The sequence below is a fragment of the Lygodium microphyllum genome, chromosome 1 (genome assembly GCF_053477565.2).
Source record: "Lygodium microphyllum isolate KBCC chromosome 1, Lygodium_microphyllum_v1.1.10, whole genome shotgun sequence".
NCBI classification, from domain to species: Eukaryota; Viridiplantae; Streptophyta; class Polypodiopsida; order Schizaeales; family Lygodiaceae; genus Lygodium; species Lygodium microphyllum.
In genome coordinates, this window is record NC_141135.1 from 108,044,285 (window position 1) to 108,062,746 (window position 18,462).

The 18,462-nt window shown below is 42.8% G+C and overlaps 2 protein-coding genes across 2 annotated transcripts; both read right to left on the minus strand.

Annotated features, from left to right (window-relative positions):
* Positions 1-4,355: 4,355 nt before the first annotated feature.
* LOC148041515 (uncharacterized) lies at positions 4,356-5,265 on the minus strand. Its single transcript, XM_087688472.1, has 2 exons — positions 4,895-5,265; positions 4,356-4,772 (listed from the first exon to the last, which is right to left on the minus strand). Exons 1-2 carry the CDS (start codon positions 5,078-5,080, stop codon positions 4,518-4,520), a joined length of 441 nt encoding a protein of 146 aa, XP_087544598.1. The 5' UTR covers positions 5,081-5,265; the 3' UTR covers positions 4,356-4,517.
* Positions 5,266-16,514: 11,249 nt separating this feature from the next.
* LOC148041516 (uncharacterized) lies at positions 16,515-17,801 on the minus strand. Its single transcript, XM_087688476.1, has 2 exons — positions 17,446-17,801; positions 16,515-17,323 (listed from the first exon to the last, which is right to left on the minus strand). The coding sequence occupies exons 1-2, from the start codon at positions 17,629-17,631 to the stop codon at positions 17,069-17,071; spliced, it is 441 nt and encodes a 146-aa protein (XP_087544602.1). The 5' UTR covers positions 17,632-17,801; the 3' UTR covers positions 16,515-17,068.
* Positions 17,802-18,462: the final 661 nt, after the last annotated feature.

The following is an 18,462-nucleotide window of genomic DNA, read 5'->3' on the forward strand; positions in this document are numbered from 1 at the left end:
CACTCTTCCAATCCCGGAAAGTCATGCATCATCCACATGAGAATGACTCGAATATTGACTGACCGCCGACCATCGCGCCTGCTCATATCTTGAACAGTGACCCCCTCCTCCTACAAAATCTTAAGCTCATCGACTAATGGATGAAGATACACATTCATATTTTTTACTTTGTAGTGGTCTGGGACGAGCAAGCTAAGGATGAGATGTCCTTTCTTCGTAGAAAGCGATGGAGAGATGTTGTAGTTGAGAAGGACTATAGGCCACACACTGTAAGAAGTTGAGCGCAGATCGAATGGGTTCACGCCATCCATTGCGAGACTGAGCCCAAGATTCATTGGCTCTCGCGCAAAGCTTGGGAAGGTAGAGTCAATGTGGCTCCATGCGCACGAATCTGCTGATATTCATTGAACTCCATCCGTGGATCTATTCTGCACATGCCATGTTTTCAAGCTCGCTATGTCGAACGTATGAAACATGTGGTTTATGCGGGGGATGAGCAGAAAGTGTCTGAGAACTTTTTGAGGGATGGTTTGTCCTTGCAAGTCCTGTCGATACTTGTGAGCACCACACTTTGGATATGTCTCCATAGTCTCGTATTCTCCTCGAAAGAGTATGCAATCGTTGATACATGCATGGATGTTATTGTACTCCATGCCAAGCTTGCGTAAAACATGTCGTGCATCATCACGAGACTCATGCATAGTATTTGCAGGTGGTAATATATGATATTTCAATAACCTGAAAAAAATCATAAAACACCTTGAAAAAGCACAAATGTTTGTAATAATACTGTCAAAAAAAAAAATCAATGAAGCCTATGTGCAAGGTACTTGAATAACTCGGTCACGCTCATATTGCTCCACTCGTATTTTGCTATGTCTTCAACCGAGATACTCGGCACCCATCATATAATGGTATGGATGCTTCCTCTCTAAGCGGATCAGAAGTCTCGACATCCATGGGAATCAATGCATCGATCATTGCCTCCATCTCAGGCTCTAAGATTGTAGGTAGGTCTGAAAGGTTGTATGTCTCCCCTGGCATTGATGGTATAGATTGGCCTTGCGAGTGGTGGATTGGCTCCTGCACTCCATCCATCGCATGCCCATGAACTCTTCTAATTGGCCGCAAAGGGTGCACTCCCCCTTGGGACGAGACATCACCTCCCTGGATAGAAAATTTGCCAGCAAGACCCAATCTTATTGTATATGGTTTTCAATTAGCTTGCGAGTACAATGCAAGATTGATATTAACTTCAAATTACCATTTGCTGAAAATCCGCAATCGCCTGATCAATGATCTCAGATTGAAACTCACCAAATCGTCGTACGTGTTCTATAGACAATCGGCGTTTTCGTCTAATTTCCAACTTCCATTGAGAGCAAGGACATGGGACATGCTGATTAAGATACGCCTCGTGATCTTGAACAACAAGACCTTCTTCGTTTTCCATCTTATGTACATTACAACAAACAATTTAATGACTTGTAATACAATTTGGAAAAACAAAGCTCAAATGGATAGCTTTATGGAGATGTATGTCAAGTTGCAAGTTGACCATAAGCTCTTGCTTGAGAGGTTTTAGCCTCTGCAAGAGGTTGAGAAGTAAATTTTGTAAAAACATTGAGGTTGATATTGATGCATCCATGGTGTTGAAATCTGAACTTCAAGATATAAGAAATGCTTTACTCATTGATGTAAAGAATGCATGGGACATAGTAGTTGAGAGATTTATTGATGTTATATCTCGGCTATATACCATGCTCAAGGATTTGTTTGTCCTGGTAGATAATTATTCATTATTGTAAAAAAAAAAGCATTGGTTCATAAGGTTCATGAGTTGAAGACTAAATGTTTGGACTTGACTAAAAGATTGGATAATGCTTTAGATGATAAAAGGAAAAGTGATGAATATGTTACTTCATCATTGTAACAAAAAGATTTAGACAAAAGCTATCAATTTAAGTAGACATATATCTCCATAAAGCTATCCATTTGAGTATACATCTCTTTCTCTTTCTTTTTCTCTCCCTCTCTCTCCCTCTCCCTCTCTTTCTCTCTCATTTCCTCTCCATCTCACAATATATCCTAACACTCTCCAAAAGCAAAAGGGAGAGGGAGAGAGAGAATGCACTCTCCCTCCCTCTCCCTCTCTTTCTCTTTCTCTCCCTCTCTCATTTCCTCCCCCTCCCTCTCCCTCTCCCTCTCCCTCTCCCTCTCTTTCTCTTTCTCTTTCTCCCTCTCTCTCTCTTTCTCTCCCTCCCTCTCCCTCTCTTTCTCTCTCATTTCCTCTCCCTCTCACAATATATCCTAACACTCTCCAAAAGCAAAAGGGAGAGGGAGTGAGAGAATGCACTCTCGCTCCCTCTCCCTCTCCCTCTCCCTCTCTTTCTCTTTCTCTCCCTCTCTCATTTCCTCCCCCTCCCTCTCCCTCTCCCTCTCTTTCTCTTTCTCTTTCTCTTTCTCTCTCTCCCTCTCCCTCCTCTCCCTCTCTTTCTCTTTCTCTTTCTCTCCCTCTGTCTCCCTCTCCCTCTCTTTCTCTCTCATTTCCTCTCCTAAACAAGCAAAAGAGAAAGTGATTTAAACCTTAAACAAGCAAAAGAAGGAGAGAGGGAGACTCATCGATGAGATATGGCGACTATGGGGTGGCTCCTCTTTGCAATGAAGGCTTCTCCTCTCCTTCGCGAACAACGGCCGCGGCGGCAAGTATTCTTCCTCTCCTTCTCTCACGACGGTTGCTCTCTCCCTCGCTCTCGCGCTCAAAATACAAAACGCGAAAACGCGAAATAAAGCCGCGCTCGGTTTCGGCCCTTTTTTTCCCCTGTGGAGCGACACAAATAGCGACGCCGCTACCTGCCGTCGCTAATCACCGTCATTATAAGCTTAAATCCTTATAGTGTAATATACCAAAGTTGCCTATTCGACGGTGAGCGCAGTTGATAAGCTCAAGAGGTATTGTGGTGCTCCCTAATTTGAACTCCACGATATGATTTAGGAATCAGGATCTTGAATATTCTTTCCACAAAAATATATGCACTTTACACATGATGAGTCCCTCCAATATTCTAAGAGATAGTAGCATTTTGGAGGGTTTCAATTCTATAGGATGTAAATGTCACATTTATTAGGTAAACAAAAGGAATCAATAATCTAGGTATAATCTATAGGGATGAGGGGATGATATGCATTGCTATTTTCTCAATTAAAATCCTATTCTACAAAGGCCACATCATGGAACATGCCTTTGAGTGGTGGTATAGTATGCATTACCCTATAGTGCACATTACAAGTCATAACACATTTATTCAAAGGCCTTGTTAGCCAATGGAGGCAATAATCAAATGTTGCAAATCAAACATGATGAATATATTTCAAGATACACTTAAGGTGGGTCATGCAAACTCCTTAATGTAACACAAGATCTCGAGGGTGTGGATTAGTAATATGTAAGCATATCACGCGGGCTCAAAAGAAGGTATTGCTTAAACAATATTTTTATAAGTTTTTTGACATACAGCAGGGTGTCATATAGGGGGAAATTTATTGATTGAATAGAAAAGGGGTGTGTTTTATTTCGAGAAAATTCATGGATGAGGGTATTCTTAAAAAGACCTTGAGTGCATGTGATATAGAGGGTTTACATATATTGAACCCCCGTAGCACACAAGAATATCTAATTTGTAGGCTATAGACAGAAAGTACCTAAGTATATCACTACTTGTGGAAACACAGAGTGGACTATCGCCAATAATGTTCTCAGTGCGAAAAGATTAAAAAAATGATTGTCTTTGGAACTTGAATTGATGTGGGGTTTCTTCTAGAGAAGACGTGGTGTATCTTTTGGGATGTAAAACCCTCCTTCTAAAGAATGCTTGATCTATCTTGATTGGAGTGTTGCTTTTAGAAAAACTAAGGATAGCTATTGATTATAGTTGACACCATTCGAATTTGTGATGTGCTTGATGAGCCGATTCCTCTGAAGAATAAGAAGAAGACGACATTTGATTTTCCATTTGTAAATCACTAGTTTGTTAGACTTGTAAAACTTTTAGGACCAGGAGACCACATGATCTCTTTTAAGGGTTCTTAGTACTTCTTGGTGTATGCCTGGGTGTGTGCCGTTGCGGGTGAGAGCGTGAGTGAGTGAGTGAGAGAAAGCAAGATGAAGTATATGTGATCTTTGGGTTCCATTCTAAGAGCCCCATCACACCCAGGGGCCATGGGGTGAACAGGGATTTGGGGACCTTAGCATCACATAGGTGTTGCACCATGTCCCACCTATATACTAGTCATGAGAAATGACAAAATCAGTCCCACGTTTTCAGCGTTTATTGGTTGCTAATCCATGCCTTGGGCTGGACGAGAGCTCAAACAATGAACATTGCGGATTTCTCAAAGAAGAAATTCCAAATTAGCATTCACAAGACGACTACGGAAGCTATTTATTCATGCATGCCTCCAACAAGACACCACACCAAGGCATAGTTATACATAGAGGCGGGCCGGCTTCTTATAAATTAGTTGAAGCGGGGATCGGAGATGTAGAAGCCCAGGCTATCGATATGGGTACCCTGACGGCCGAAGAAACCAAGGATCTGTGGGCGAACTACGTGACCGTTCATGCCAGAGGGTTTCACTTGAGGCGCATATGCGGAGGAGACGCCCATCGCTAGCACTCCCTTGTAGTTGGAATGGGGATGGAAGATGCTCTTGTTCTCACCCATGGTCAGAGAGATGTCAGCGGCTGCGACCCCGTTGGCGCCAAAGTCGACCTACAATATCCCAAGCCGTCAGTGAACGAACGTATAGTTGATGTACTACTACGCATTATTAACGTATAGCAATATCAAAGCAATGCGCCAGGGCTTGGCTAATAATTTTACGACGTTCATACCTCCGCGGCGGTACCGGTGGCACTGCCGTGCAACACGGTGGTGCCGTTGCCGTACACGACTCGAAAGCCATTGAGATTGTTGGACGCGTAGTAGACGGTGAGCTTGCACACCCCACCGTTGCTCCAACCGTCGTCGAAGGGGCTGCCGCCCGCGAAGCCCCCCCACGGCCCAACTATGGCTGCCATAGACAATATTGCTGTATTGAAGGTATAAAGGGCGCTGTTTGTGTTTTTTGCGTGTGCTGCCTCTGGCGCCTGGGCCTCCGCTCTCTATTTATAGGTCTCGCTCCCACCAGTACTACGTCGCCGAGGGTGAAAACTTAAAAGCTCTCTCTAGCTGCCTCTTCGCCGACCACCCTGAGTACTCACTCACTCTCACTCATCTCACTCTCACACCAACCACCCTAATGCTTTCGAGCAATAATTTTTAGACGCCTCTCTCAATCGGCATCAAGCGTGCAAGTCCAAAAATCACTCGGCGAGCCCACAACAAAAAACTCACATGGCAACATTGGCGTGGATTATAAGCTGGAGTAGCGGGATCTGGATAAGCTCACGAAGCATATTGCCGCTTCAAAAGGCGGGGCTCGACGCGACGGACGTGTTAGTACTGGATAACGTCTTTTTCTTTCTCTAAGTTACTTTGGCCTCGGGCCTTCCTGCCACCCAAATAAATAAGAAGACTCCTATGCATAGGAGGGACCGGATTTGACGGTTACACTATCCTCTAGATGTTGGTATAAATAAGCCTTATCATAAAAGGCATATTCACATATACCGATGTAACGACCTTCAGGCTATTTAAAGCCATACAAATCAATCAAGAAATAGTCGTGTGCTTCTATAGAACTGCTCTTCTTCCTTTCATTTCTATTCAATTATTGTTCTGTTTTCTCTCTGAGAGCCTTCTCATGGCTTCTCTCTTGAACCTCCTGCGTCCTCCTGGTTTCCCCACATGGTATCAGAGCAGGAGACCATGCTTGCCATTCTCTACCCTTGCTGCGCATCTCTCTGTTCCTGATCTTTCACCGGAGGCTATTCTCAACCTATTCGAAGGTTTTCATAGCCCGGACTCAACCAATGCTTCTATTCCAAGCCACAATGTCCAGGATGAAGGACAAGTATATGCGGAAGACGATGGGGCTAAAATCATCATAGATGCAATTTTTAATGCTCTTTCTATAGCATCCAAATCGACTGCCAAACCCCTCGCCAGAGACAATGATTACAAGGCGCAAGGAGACTCAATCACCAAGGACGACAATCAAGCACATTTCATTCCTGCTCTTGCTCAACGAGCAGACGGTCAAGATAAAGATATGCATGTAAGCACAAAGGGAAGGGAAGCCCTGGAACGATGCAATATTCTCCAGGCACACACAATCAACAATGGAGGCCCGGCATATGCTTCTGTTATATGCAAAGATCAAGGTGAGGTTCTAATTCAATCTGGCCTCTCACATGCATGCATCGGCTCTATCAGCCCAAAGACAACACAAGGCAACGTTCAGCCTCTACAAGTACCCACAGGATGCCCAAACCCTGCCCCTTCTCTGCAGGAAGACCCAGGACTCCTGGAATTCAACCAGGAAATACAAATTCACTGCATGAAAGAAATTCAGCTGCTAGTATCTGAGCAGCTCTTACAAGACTGTGTGAAAGCATTCAATGATTCAGAAGCAGTTTCTGCCATGTCTGCTCATCTCAAAGGGCATTTTAACACTCTAGGAGGCCTGTTTTTTATAAAAATCAAACATGAAGAGGCCTGCCTTGCTGACGTCACTTCAGATCATGAATATTTCTCTGGTGCTACTTTTCGAGGGCCCCACGCAGCATATGCAAGAGATCCCCTTGAGATTAAGGTTTGAACTCTTTCTTCGAGATCCCCTTGAGATTAAGGTTGGCCCTATAAGGTCGGCCCTATAAATGTTTCAATATACAAGTAGCACATATAAGTTTGAACTCTTTCTTCGAGATCCCCTTGAGATTAAGGTTGGCCCTATGGGCAGGATAGTTTCACCTCTCTCTTTATCTTTCTTCAAGATTCGCTTAAGGTTGAGGCTGGCTCTACGAGCAAGATAGTTTCAACTCTCTCTTTTAAGGGTACAACTTGGCCATGTGCTTAATTAAGCATGACCCCAAGCCAAGATAGTTTGAGCTCTCTCTTTGAGATCTCGAGGTCGATCCCAGACTTCAAGGAAGGATAGTCTCAACTCTCTCTTCAACTTCTCTCAGGGGCTAAAGCTTAGCCATACGCTCAAGCCTGACCTTGATGGTAAGATAGTTTCAACTATCTCTTGGAGTTCCCCTTGAGGTAGAGCTTAGCCATGTGCTCAATCATGGCAAATGAGAGTTAGATCTCCTTGAGGTAGATCTTGGACATGTGCTCAAGCTTAGCCATTAGGCAATATAGCTTCAACTTTCTTTTCAAGATCTCCTTGAGATAGAGCATGGCCTTGTGCTCAAGCTTGGGCCCTGAGAGCAAGATAGTTTCAACTCAAGTTTCCCTTGAGGCTGGGCATGGCCCTAAGAGTTAGATAATCTAAATTTAAGACTATGCCTATAGACTATGTTGATAGTCAATATAATTTTTAAAGTATTTGTTTCATGTGCATCACAAGTTTTAAGGTAGAAATTTTATGAATGGTTTCATAAGGGATCATTTCCAATGCAAATTTTTTTTACACAATTTCTAACAAGAAAAAAAAACCAATCAATTGAGAATAAAATTAAAAACACTCCAAAGGAAGAAAAAAACCAACTTTTTTAGCTTGGATATATGAGCTCTAAACAAAAATTTGCATTATCATAACACAAATATAGATTTACACTATATCTTTATCATCCTCTTTAACTACAAGGTCTACCACACCTTGTTCTAGGACTTATATAAGTTCTAGTTCTTGAATTTGTTTATCTTACTTACTTGTATCTTCTTCACTACTTGTAGCATGGTCCTCTACTTGCACAAGACTTGCACCTCCTCTCATATGTGTGCCCAAAGTGTGACACTCACATGAGATTTTACCCACATCATTCAAGATATCCCATGTAGCTCCTCATGGAGTTTTGGTGTTTCAACCAAATATATCACACTTCTATGAGTTTCTAGGGATATTTTTGCAATAGTTCCTTTAAAAGAAGCATCCATGATGTAGTCCCCAATCTTGCAAAATTTATTGATGCATTCATAAATCAATTGTATCTTCTTCTATTGAATATCACCTTCCATAATATTGTAAATGTTAAGATCTAGCTTCTCATCATTTTGCCAACACTCAAATACACTACAAGAGAAAGGCCCTATAGACGCGCAATGTACATGCGAAAAAGCGTGCGCGTTTATAAGCGCGTGTATCAGCGCATCTATTCATGCTAGTATAAAAAACGTGTCTATATATCCGCGTTGATAAATGCGCTTATAGATGCAAATTTAAATGCACATATTTTTCATTTCTCATAAAGTCCCTGAATATGACCAAACCTCTAAACAACTAGTATTTGTTTGAATAGGGCATGATTGGATAGGGCATGATTGGATGTAAATATGACATAATTACACCTAGATCATAAGCTAGGACATGATATACATGTATAGGATCATACAGACATGATATACATGTATGTACGATATGATATACATGTATAGGGCATATACATGCATAGGACATGATATACATTACCAACTTTACTTCTTTCTGAGTATTACAAATATACATCCAATCATTCAAAGCTAATTATATATATGTGATTTCATGCCCTATCTACATCCAATCATGCCCTATACAAATGTGATTGGATAGGGCATGATGATTGGATGTATATATAGATCAAAGGTTGACTTGTGCATTTGCAATATATATATATATATATATATATATATATATATATATATATATATATATATATATATATATAGAGAGAGAACTGATCAATACACTCACATGTCTCATCTGTTGTGCAGTTAACCTAGCCATGCATGCCAATTCATAGCATGAGTAGATTGATGTAAATGAGTTGGCTTGTGCATGTGCAAGCTATTCCAATCATGTCAAGGTGCACTTATAGCTCACATATAAGTTTAGATAAGGTGGACCACATGTAGCCAATGTGCACATGTCCTCTTTTCATTATCCTTAGCCAATGTGTCCACTTGTTGGTGACTAAAATAGATTATTGTAAGGATACTTTGCAATACCAACAAGCCAACTACAAATCTCTTATCTATGAAATGTATAAGTAAATTAACTTGGTTAATTTGATGAGGCCAAGTTTTCCTTCCATGGACAGTGTGGTTGGCTATATTCTACTTCAAGGTTATAGGAACTTACAAAAGTCAATGGAGCATTCTAAAAATGATGATACTCTAATTACTATATCAAGTCACTTCATGTACATATCTTTGATTGATTGATGGATAATATGCCTTTCTCTATCTCTTTCGTATACACCTTCATTGCATTATCTCGCTCTAGCTAGAAACCATTCGTGCTTTATCCACCTATTGATACTTGCATGCAATTGTAAGTGGGATGGTCTAGTAAGTCACTACATATGTGCCAATTGACTTGCCAATGTGTTATCTCTTATCCTCAAGCTTTGTTATATATGTCACCACATAGGTCAATTGATTCCCTAAATGCATGCATTGATTTCCTAAATTGTCTGTTTGTCTCTCTCTTCACATGCTGGATCTTGTCATCTATGGAGGTTTTTTTGCACATTTTTTAAGCAAATTTAAAAAGAGATGGTCCGACTGTGCACGTTTGTCAGCGCGTCCAGATGATAGTGTAGACGCAGGTATAGACGCGAAAATAGACGCGCTGACAGACGCCCACAGAGATGCAGATATAGATGCACACAGAGACGCAGATATAGACGCAACATGTAATATGTTTTATCTGCACAGGGTAATATGATTTTTCTTATGTAGATGTGGAATCCTGGATCCTCCAGTACCCCATTCAACAAGGAGCAATTCATGAGGCAGATGACCAATTATCTTGGTCGCCCTTCCACTCCAGAGGAGGTTTTTAGTGTAATGTCTGGGACACCTATCACATCTTTGCCTACACAGGGATCAGTTGAGGTAAATGGATCGGCCGAAGCACGTGCATCTGCAGAAGCATGTGTATCGAGTGAGGTAGAGGGTAGTGCACGTCGAGGGAGGAGGGAGAGTCGTGTAGGAGGACGAGGAGGTCAAGGGCTTTGTGGAGGTTGCCTAGGTGGTGGCTCTCGATCACCCTCACCGGAAAATGAGAGAGGTGAGTCTCCATAAATGTACTACTCTGTCACTGATGTTGGTGGTATCTTGCATGACTTTGAGGGGAGGGAAGTGATAGCCTACTTGAGGAGTGTCGTGCATGCCACATACAAAGATTGCATGATTCCCTTCAAGCACCAAAAAAATGGTTTGTGGCAAGAGGTGCTGCGGGCAGTACATAGAAGGTACAGTAATCCCGCGAATTCACGATTCTCAGATGATTGGGGACGGTCAAAGGTGAGAGACGCGCTTCATAACAAGAGGTCTCACCTTATGACACGCGCCAAGGAGTCATTGCGAAGACAAGAGCAGGGGCGCCCTCGATATGGCCAACCACCCAATTGCCACCGCAAGGAGTGGAAAGAGGCCAAGAAGAGAGCAACAGAGAAAATGACAAGTCGCCAGCATGCAGAGGCACGACGTATCCAGATGGAAACCATGGGATCGTTGCATTATGGATCGGTGGCAGGGAGTCATGGGAGACTGAGTTTGTAAGTATTATTTGATTTCTTTTTTTAAATTAAATTTTGTAATTTGTTTCACTTCATTATGTAGTGTGTTTTAATATGTTGTATGTTCAAATTGTTTTGTAGTATCATATCGTTGGTAGGATGCCTACTCCTAGAGAGGTAGGCTGCCCTCGAGGTCATAACCGGGCGTCCACTTGGCAGCATTTCTACGAGGAGGGACTCATCACGTAGGAGCAATATAATCGTGCCATGAGGATTCCACCACCAGAAGAGGTATGTTTTATTTTTTACATGAAAAGTATAGATAACTCTAATTTATTGTTTGTAATGGTATTTATATACCTTAATCCTTTGTGTAGGCGAACCGTGATGCAGTTGAGGATAGCGAAGGGGGGACTAGTAGTAGCGGTGGCGGCAATGGCAGCGGCACAGGCAGTAGTGGTGGTAGCGATGATGATGCCTGTTTTGAGGAGATATAGAGGAGCCGCATGCATGCATGCCTCCCCTTGGCTTGTAATTTTCATTTTTGATATGTATTACTTTCAGCTAGTGCTTGCGACCATGACGTCACAAGCACTAGAACTCATAATGTAAAAACGTTTCATTTGTATATATGAAATTTCGTGTTCTACATACATTGTTTTGTTTTCAGTATCCAATCTTTGAAATAATCTTTCTCTATTTTTCCTAAGCATACAATTTGATGTTGATAGGGGGAAAAAAACCAGAGAGCATGTGGCTTGCAAAGCCACATGCTCTCTGGTTTTTTTTTCATACCTCTGTTTTGCGCGTCTACGAGCGCATCTAAATTGTAGGATAAATGCGCATCTATTCTCGTCAAAAACTTGCAGAGTAAACACGTTTTTAGATGCGTAGATACACGCGTGTATAGATGCACAATATGAATATATCCACTTTTTTATAAATATGATTATATATTTACGTAGCGCCTCAGTACGCGCATCTATATGCGCGTCTACATAGCCACAAATGAGAAAGCATTATGAATAATGGCCACTTTCCAAATTGCAAAATGCCCACACTAATTACAATCCATTCATAGCACAAACCTGACATATCTTATGCCAATCATTGGATTTTAGCCCTGACAATTGATCATCTTTAGAAAATGCGGACCTGAGAGAACGCATCATACTCATCGGAGTGCGGATAGACTTGATTACTAGCTTCACAATGCGCTCTTCTTTAGTGGACAAAACCCAAGAAGCGCGAGGATGCTACACGCGACCATCAGCACTTGACTGCGGCCTAAGCGCCTCCATCTTACCTACCTCCTCCAAATCCATTCATGCCTCTATAGTGTCTCTCTTTCCTGTGATGTGATCCCATAGCAAGCTACCCACATTCTTGAAAATATGCATGGGATCCAACAAGTGATTGACCTATAAGTGGGTCCAATATGGCAACTCGTAGAAAACTGAGAACTGTCGTATTCCATTTGGATGTAATTCCGCGTGGACCATTTTCAGCTCGTACCAACTTGCGACGTTCATACGTGTTGGAGGTCGTCCAAGGAAACCTTCCCTGAGTTCATGATCCTCTGGCAAGAAAGCGGCATATCCTTGATATACCATCTTCTTCATGGTTCGTGACGTTCGGGAGTCTAATTGTGGCCCGCACAATGAACATGCATGATAACCTGAGGTAACCAGACCTGTTCCAACACCACGACCTAGTGAATACTTGATTGAATGAGATAAAATATAAATATTACCAACGAGAACGGAGGCCTGCTTACCTGAGCACTCTTCCAATCCCGGAAATTCATGCATCGTCCACATGAGAATGACTCGAATATTGGCTGACCGACGACCATCGCGCCTGCTCATATCTTGAACAGTGACCCCCTTCTCCTACAAAATCTTAAGATCATCGACTAATGGACGAAGATACACATTCATATTTTTTACTTTGTAGAGGTCTGAGACGAGCAAGCTAAGGATGAGATGTCCTTTCTTCGTAGAAAGCGATGGAGAGATGTTGTAGTTGACAAGGACTATAGGCCACACACTGTAAGAAGTTAAGCGCAGACCGAATGGATTCACGCCATCCATTGCGAGACTGAGCCAAAGATTCTTTGGCTCTCGCGCAAAGCCTGGGAAGGTAGAGTCAATGTGGCTCCATGCGCGCGAATCCGCTGATATTCATTGAAGTCCATCCGTGGACCTATTCTGCACATGCCATATTGTCAAGCTCGCTATGCCGGACGTACGAAACATGTGGTTTATGCGGGGGATGAGCGGAAAGTGTCTGAGAACTTTTTGAGGGATGGTTTGTCCTTGCAAGTCCTGTCGATACTTGTGAGCACCACACTTTGGATATGTCTCCATAGCCTCGTATTCTCCTCGAAACAGTATGCAATCGTTGATACATGCATGGATGTTATTGTAGTCCATGCCAAGCTTCCGTAAAACATGTCGAGCATCATCACGAGACTCATGCATAGTATTTGCAGGTGGTAATGTATGATATTTCAATAACCTGAAAAAAATCATAAAACACCTTGAAAAAGCACAAATGTTTGTAATAATAGTGTCAAAAAAAAAAACAATGAAGCCTATGTGCAAGGTACCTGAATAACTCTGTCACACTCATATCGCTCCACCCGTATTTTGCTTGCACACTTAAGAGTGGAAGCAATGTCTTCAACCGAGATACTCGGCACCCATCATATAATGGTATGGATGCTTCCTCTCTAAGCGGATCAGAAGTCTCGACATCCATGGGAATCAATGCATCGATCATTGCCTCCATCTCAGGCTCTAAGATTGTAGGTAGGTCTGAAAGGTTGTATGTCTCCTCTGGCATTGACGGTATAGATTGGCCTTGCGAGTGGTAGATTGGCTCCTGCACTCCATCCATCGCATGCCCACGAACTCTTCTAATTGGCCACAAAGGGTGCACTCCCCCTTGGGACGAGACATCACCTCCCTGGATAGAAAATTTGCCAGCAAGACCCAATCTTATTGTATATGGTTTTCAATTAGCTTGCGAGTACAATGCATGATTGATATTAACTTCAAATTACCGTTTGCTAAAAATCCGCAATCGCCTGATCAATGATCTCAAATTGGAACTCGCCAAATCGTCGTACGTGTTCTATAGACAATCAGCGTTTTCGTCTAATTGCCAACTTGCATTGAGAGCAAGGACATGGGACACGCTGATTAAGATACGCCTTGCGATCTTGAACAACAAGACCTTCTCGTTTTCCATCTTATCTACATTACAACAAACAATTTAATGACTTGTAATACAATTTGGAAAAACGAGGCTCAAATGGATAGCTTTATGGAGATGTATGTCAAGTTGCAAGTTGACTATAAGCTCTTGCTTGAGAGGTTTTAGCCTCTGCAAGAGGTTGAGAAGCAAATTTTGTAAAACATTGAGGTTGATATTGATGCATCCATGGTGTTGAAATCTAAACTTCAAGATATAAGAAATGCTTTACTGATTGATGTAAAGAATGCATGGGACATAGTAGTTGAGAGATTTATTGATGTTATATCTCGGCCATATACCATGCTCAAGGATTTGTTTGTCCCGGTAGATAATTATTCATTATTGTAAAAAAAAAGCATTGGTTTATAAGTTTCATGAGTTGAAGACTAAATGTTTGGACTTGACTAAAAGATTGGATAATGCTTTAGATGATAAAAGGAAAAGTGATGAATATGTTACTTCATCATTGCAACAAAAAGATTTAGACAAAAGCTATCAATTTAAGTAGACATATATCTCCATAAAGCTATCCATTTGAGTATACATCTCTTTCTCTTTCTCTCCCTCTCTCTCCCTCTCCCTCTCTTTCTCTCTCATTTCCTCTCCATCTCACAATATATCCTAACACTCTCCAAAAGCAAAAGGGAGAGGGAGAGAGAGAATGCACTCTCCCTCCCTCTCCCTCTCTTTCTCTTTCTCTCCCTCTCTCATTTCCTTCCCCTCCCTCTCCCTCTCCCTCTCCCTCTCTTTCTCTTTCTCTTTCTCTCTCTCTCTCTCTTTCTCTCCCTCCCTCTCCCTCTCTTTCTCTCTCATTTCCTTTCCCTCTCACAATATATCCTAACACTCTCCAAAAGCAAAAGGGAGAGGGAGTGAGAAAATGCACTCTCGCTCCCTCTCCCTCTCCCTCTCCCTCTCTTTCTCTTTCTCTCCCTCTCTCATTTCCTCCCCCTCCCCCTCCCTCTCCCTGTCTTTCTCTTTCTCTTTCTCTCCCTCTCTCTCTCTCTCCCTCCTCTCCCTCTCTTTCTCTTTCTCTTTCTCTCCCTCTCCCTCTCTTTCTCTCTCATTTCCTCTCCTAAACAAGCAAAAGAGAAAGTAATTTAAACCTTAAACAAGCAAAAGAATGAGAGAGGGAGACTCATCGATGAGATATGGCGACTATGGGGTGGCTCCTCTTTGCAATGAAGGCTCCTCCTCTCCTTCGTGAACAACGGCGGCGGCGGCGGCGGCGGCGGCGGCAAGTATTCTTCCTCTTCTTCTCTCACGACAGTTACTCTCTCCCTCGCTCTCGCTCTCAAAATACAAAATGCGAAAACGTGAAATAAAGCCGCGCTCGATTTCGGCCCTTTTTTTCCCCCTGTGGAGCGACACAAATAGCGACGCCGCTACCTGCCGTCGCTAATCACCGTCATTATAAGCTTAAATCCTTATAGTGTAATATACCAAAGCTGCCTGATCGACGGTGAGCGCAGTTGATAAGCTCAAGAGGTATTGTGGTGCTCCCTAATTTGAACTCCACGATATGATTTTGGAATCAGGACCTTGATTCTTTCCACAAAAATATATGCACTTTACACACGATGAGTCCCTCCAATATTCTAAGAGATAGTAGCATTTTGGAGGGTTTCAATGCTATAGGATGTAAATGTCACATTTATTAGGTAAACAAAAGGAATCAATAATCTAGGTATAATCTATAGGGATGAGGGGATGATATGCATTGCTATTTTCTCAATTAAAATCCTATTCTACAAAGGCCACATCATGGAACATGCCTTTGAGTGGTGGTATAGTATGCATTACCCTATAGTGCACATTACAAGTCATAACACATTTATTCAAAGGCCTTGTTAGCCAATGGAGGCAATAATCAAATGTTGCAAATCAAACATGATGAATATATTTCAAGATACACTTAAGGTGGGTCATGCAAACTCCTTAATGTAACACAAGATCTCGAGGGTGTGGATTAGTAATATGTAAGCATATCACGCGGGCTCAAAAGAAGGTATTGCTTAAACAATATTTTTATAAATTTTTTGACATACAGAAGGGTGTCATATAGGGGGAAATTTATTGATTGAATAGAAAAGGGGTGTGTTTTATTTCGAGAAAATTCATGGATGAGGGTATTCTTAAAAAGACCTTGAGTGCATGTGATATAGAGGGTTTACATATATTGAACCCCCGTAGCACACAAGAATATCTAATTTGTAGGCTATAGACAGAAAGTACCTAAGTATATCGCTACTTGTGGAAACACAGAGTGGACTATCGCCAATAATGTTCTCAGTGCGAAAAGATTAAAAAAATGATTGTCTTTGGAACTTGAATTGATGTGGGGTTTCTTCTAGAGAAGACGTGGTGTATCTTTTGGGATGTAAAACCCTTCTTCTAAAGAATGCTTGATCTATCTTGATTGGAGTGTTGCTTTTAGAAAAACTAAGGATAGCTATTGATTATAGTTGACACCATTCGAATTTGTGATGTGCTGATGAGCCGATTCCTCTGAAGAATAAGAAGAAGACGACATTTGATTTTCCATTTGTAAATCACTAGTTTGTTAGACTTGTAAAACTTTTAGGACCAGGAGACCACATGATCTCTTTTAAGGGTTCTTAGTACGTCTTGGTGTATGCCTGGTTGTGTGCCGTTGCGGGTGAGAGCGTGAGTGAGTGAGTGAGAGAAAGCAAGATGAAGTATATGTGATCTTTGGGTTCCATTCTAAGAGCCCCATCACACCCAGGGGCCATGGGGTGAACAGGGATTTGGGGATCTTAGCATCACATAGGTGTTGCACCATGTCCCACCTATATACTAGTCATGAGAAATGACAAAATCAGTCCCACGTTTTCAGCGTTTATTGGTTGCTAATCCATGCAAACATGTCATCCCCCAACGAAATGCGATAACCACTCACTTTTTTGCAAGTGTAAGTGGTGGGAAGAGAGGGGTAAAGAACCCCCACTCCCCTGTAAGTGGTGGGAACACAGGGGGCAATGGGGGGAGTGGGGTCCCGCTCCGCTCACTGGCCTTGGGCTGGACGAGAGTTCAAACAATGAACATTGCGGATTTCTCAAAGAAGAAATTCCAAATTAGCATTCACAAGACGACTACGGAAGCTATTTATTCATGCATGCCTCCAACAAGACACCACACCAAGGCATAGTTATACATAGAGGCGGGCCGGCTTCTTATAAATTAGTTGAAGCGGGGATCGGAGATGTAGAAGCCCAGGCTATCGATATGGGTACCCTGACGGCCGAAGAAGCCAAGGATCTGTGGGCGAACTACGTGACCGTTCATGCCAGAGGGTTTCACTTGAGGCGCATGTGCGGAGGAGACGCCCATCGCTAGCACTCCCTTGTAGTTGGAATGGGGATGGAAGATGCTCTTGTTCTCACCCACGGTCAGAGAGATGTCAGCGGCTGCGACCCTGTTGGCGCCAAAGTCGACCTACAATATCCCAAGCGGTCAGTGAACGAACGTATAGTTGATGTACTACTACGCATTATTAACGTATAGCAATATCAAAGCAATGCGCCAGGGCTTGGCTAATAATTTTACGACGTTCATACCTCCGCGGCGGTACCGGTGGCACTGCCGTGCAACACGGTGGTGCCGTTGCCGTACACGACTCGAAAGCCATTGAGATTGTTGGACGCGTAGTAGACGGTGAGCTTGCACACCCCACCGTTGCTCCAACCGTCGTCGAAGGGGCTGCCGCCCGCGAAGCCCCCCCACGGCCCAACTATGGCTGCCATAGACAATATTGCTGTATTGAAGGTATAAAGGGCGCTGTTTGTGTTTTTTGCGTGTGCTGCCTCTGGCGCCTGGGCCTCCGCTCTCTATTTATAGGTCTCGCTCCCACCAGTACTACGTCGCCGAGGGTGAAAACTTAAAAGCTCTCTCTAGCTGCCTCTTCGCCGACCACCCTGAGTACTCACTCACTCTCACTCATCTCACTCTCACACCAACCACCCTAATGCTTTCGAGCAATAATTTTTAGACGCCTCTCTCAATCGGCATCAAGCGTGCAAGTCCAAAAATCACTCGGCGAGCCCACAACAAAAAACTCACATGGCAACATTGGCGTGGATTATAAGCTGGAGTAGCGGGATCTGGATAAGCTCACGAAGCATATTGCCGCTTCAAAAGGCGGGGCTCGACGTCGACGGACGTGTTAGTACTGGATAACGTCTTTTTCTTTCTCTAAGTTACTTTGGCCTCGGGCCTTCCTGCCACCCAAATAAATAAGAAGACTCCTATGCATAGGAGGGACCGGATTTGACGGTTACACTATCCTCTAGATGTTGGTATAAATAAGCCTTATCATAAAAGGCATATTCACATATACCGATGTAACGACCTTCAGGCTATTTAAAGCCATACAAATCAATCAAAAAATAGTCGTGTGCTTCTATAGAACTGCTCTTCCTCCTTTCATTTCTGTTCAATTATTGTTCTGTTTTCTCTCTGAGAGCCTTCTCATGGCTTCTCTCTTGAACCTCCTGCGTCCTCCTGGTTTCCCCACATGGTATCAGAGCAGGAGACCATGCTTGCCATTCTCTACCCCTGCTGCGCATCTCTCTGTT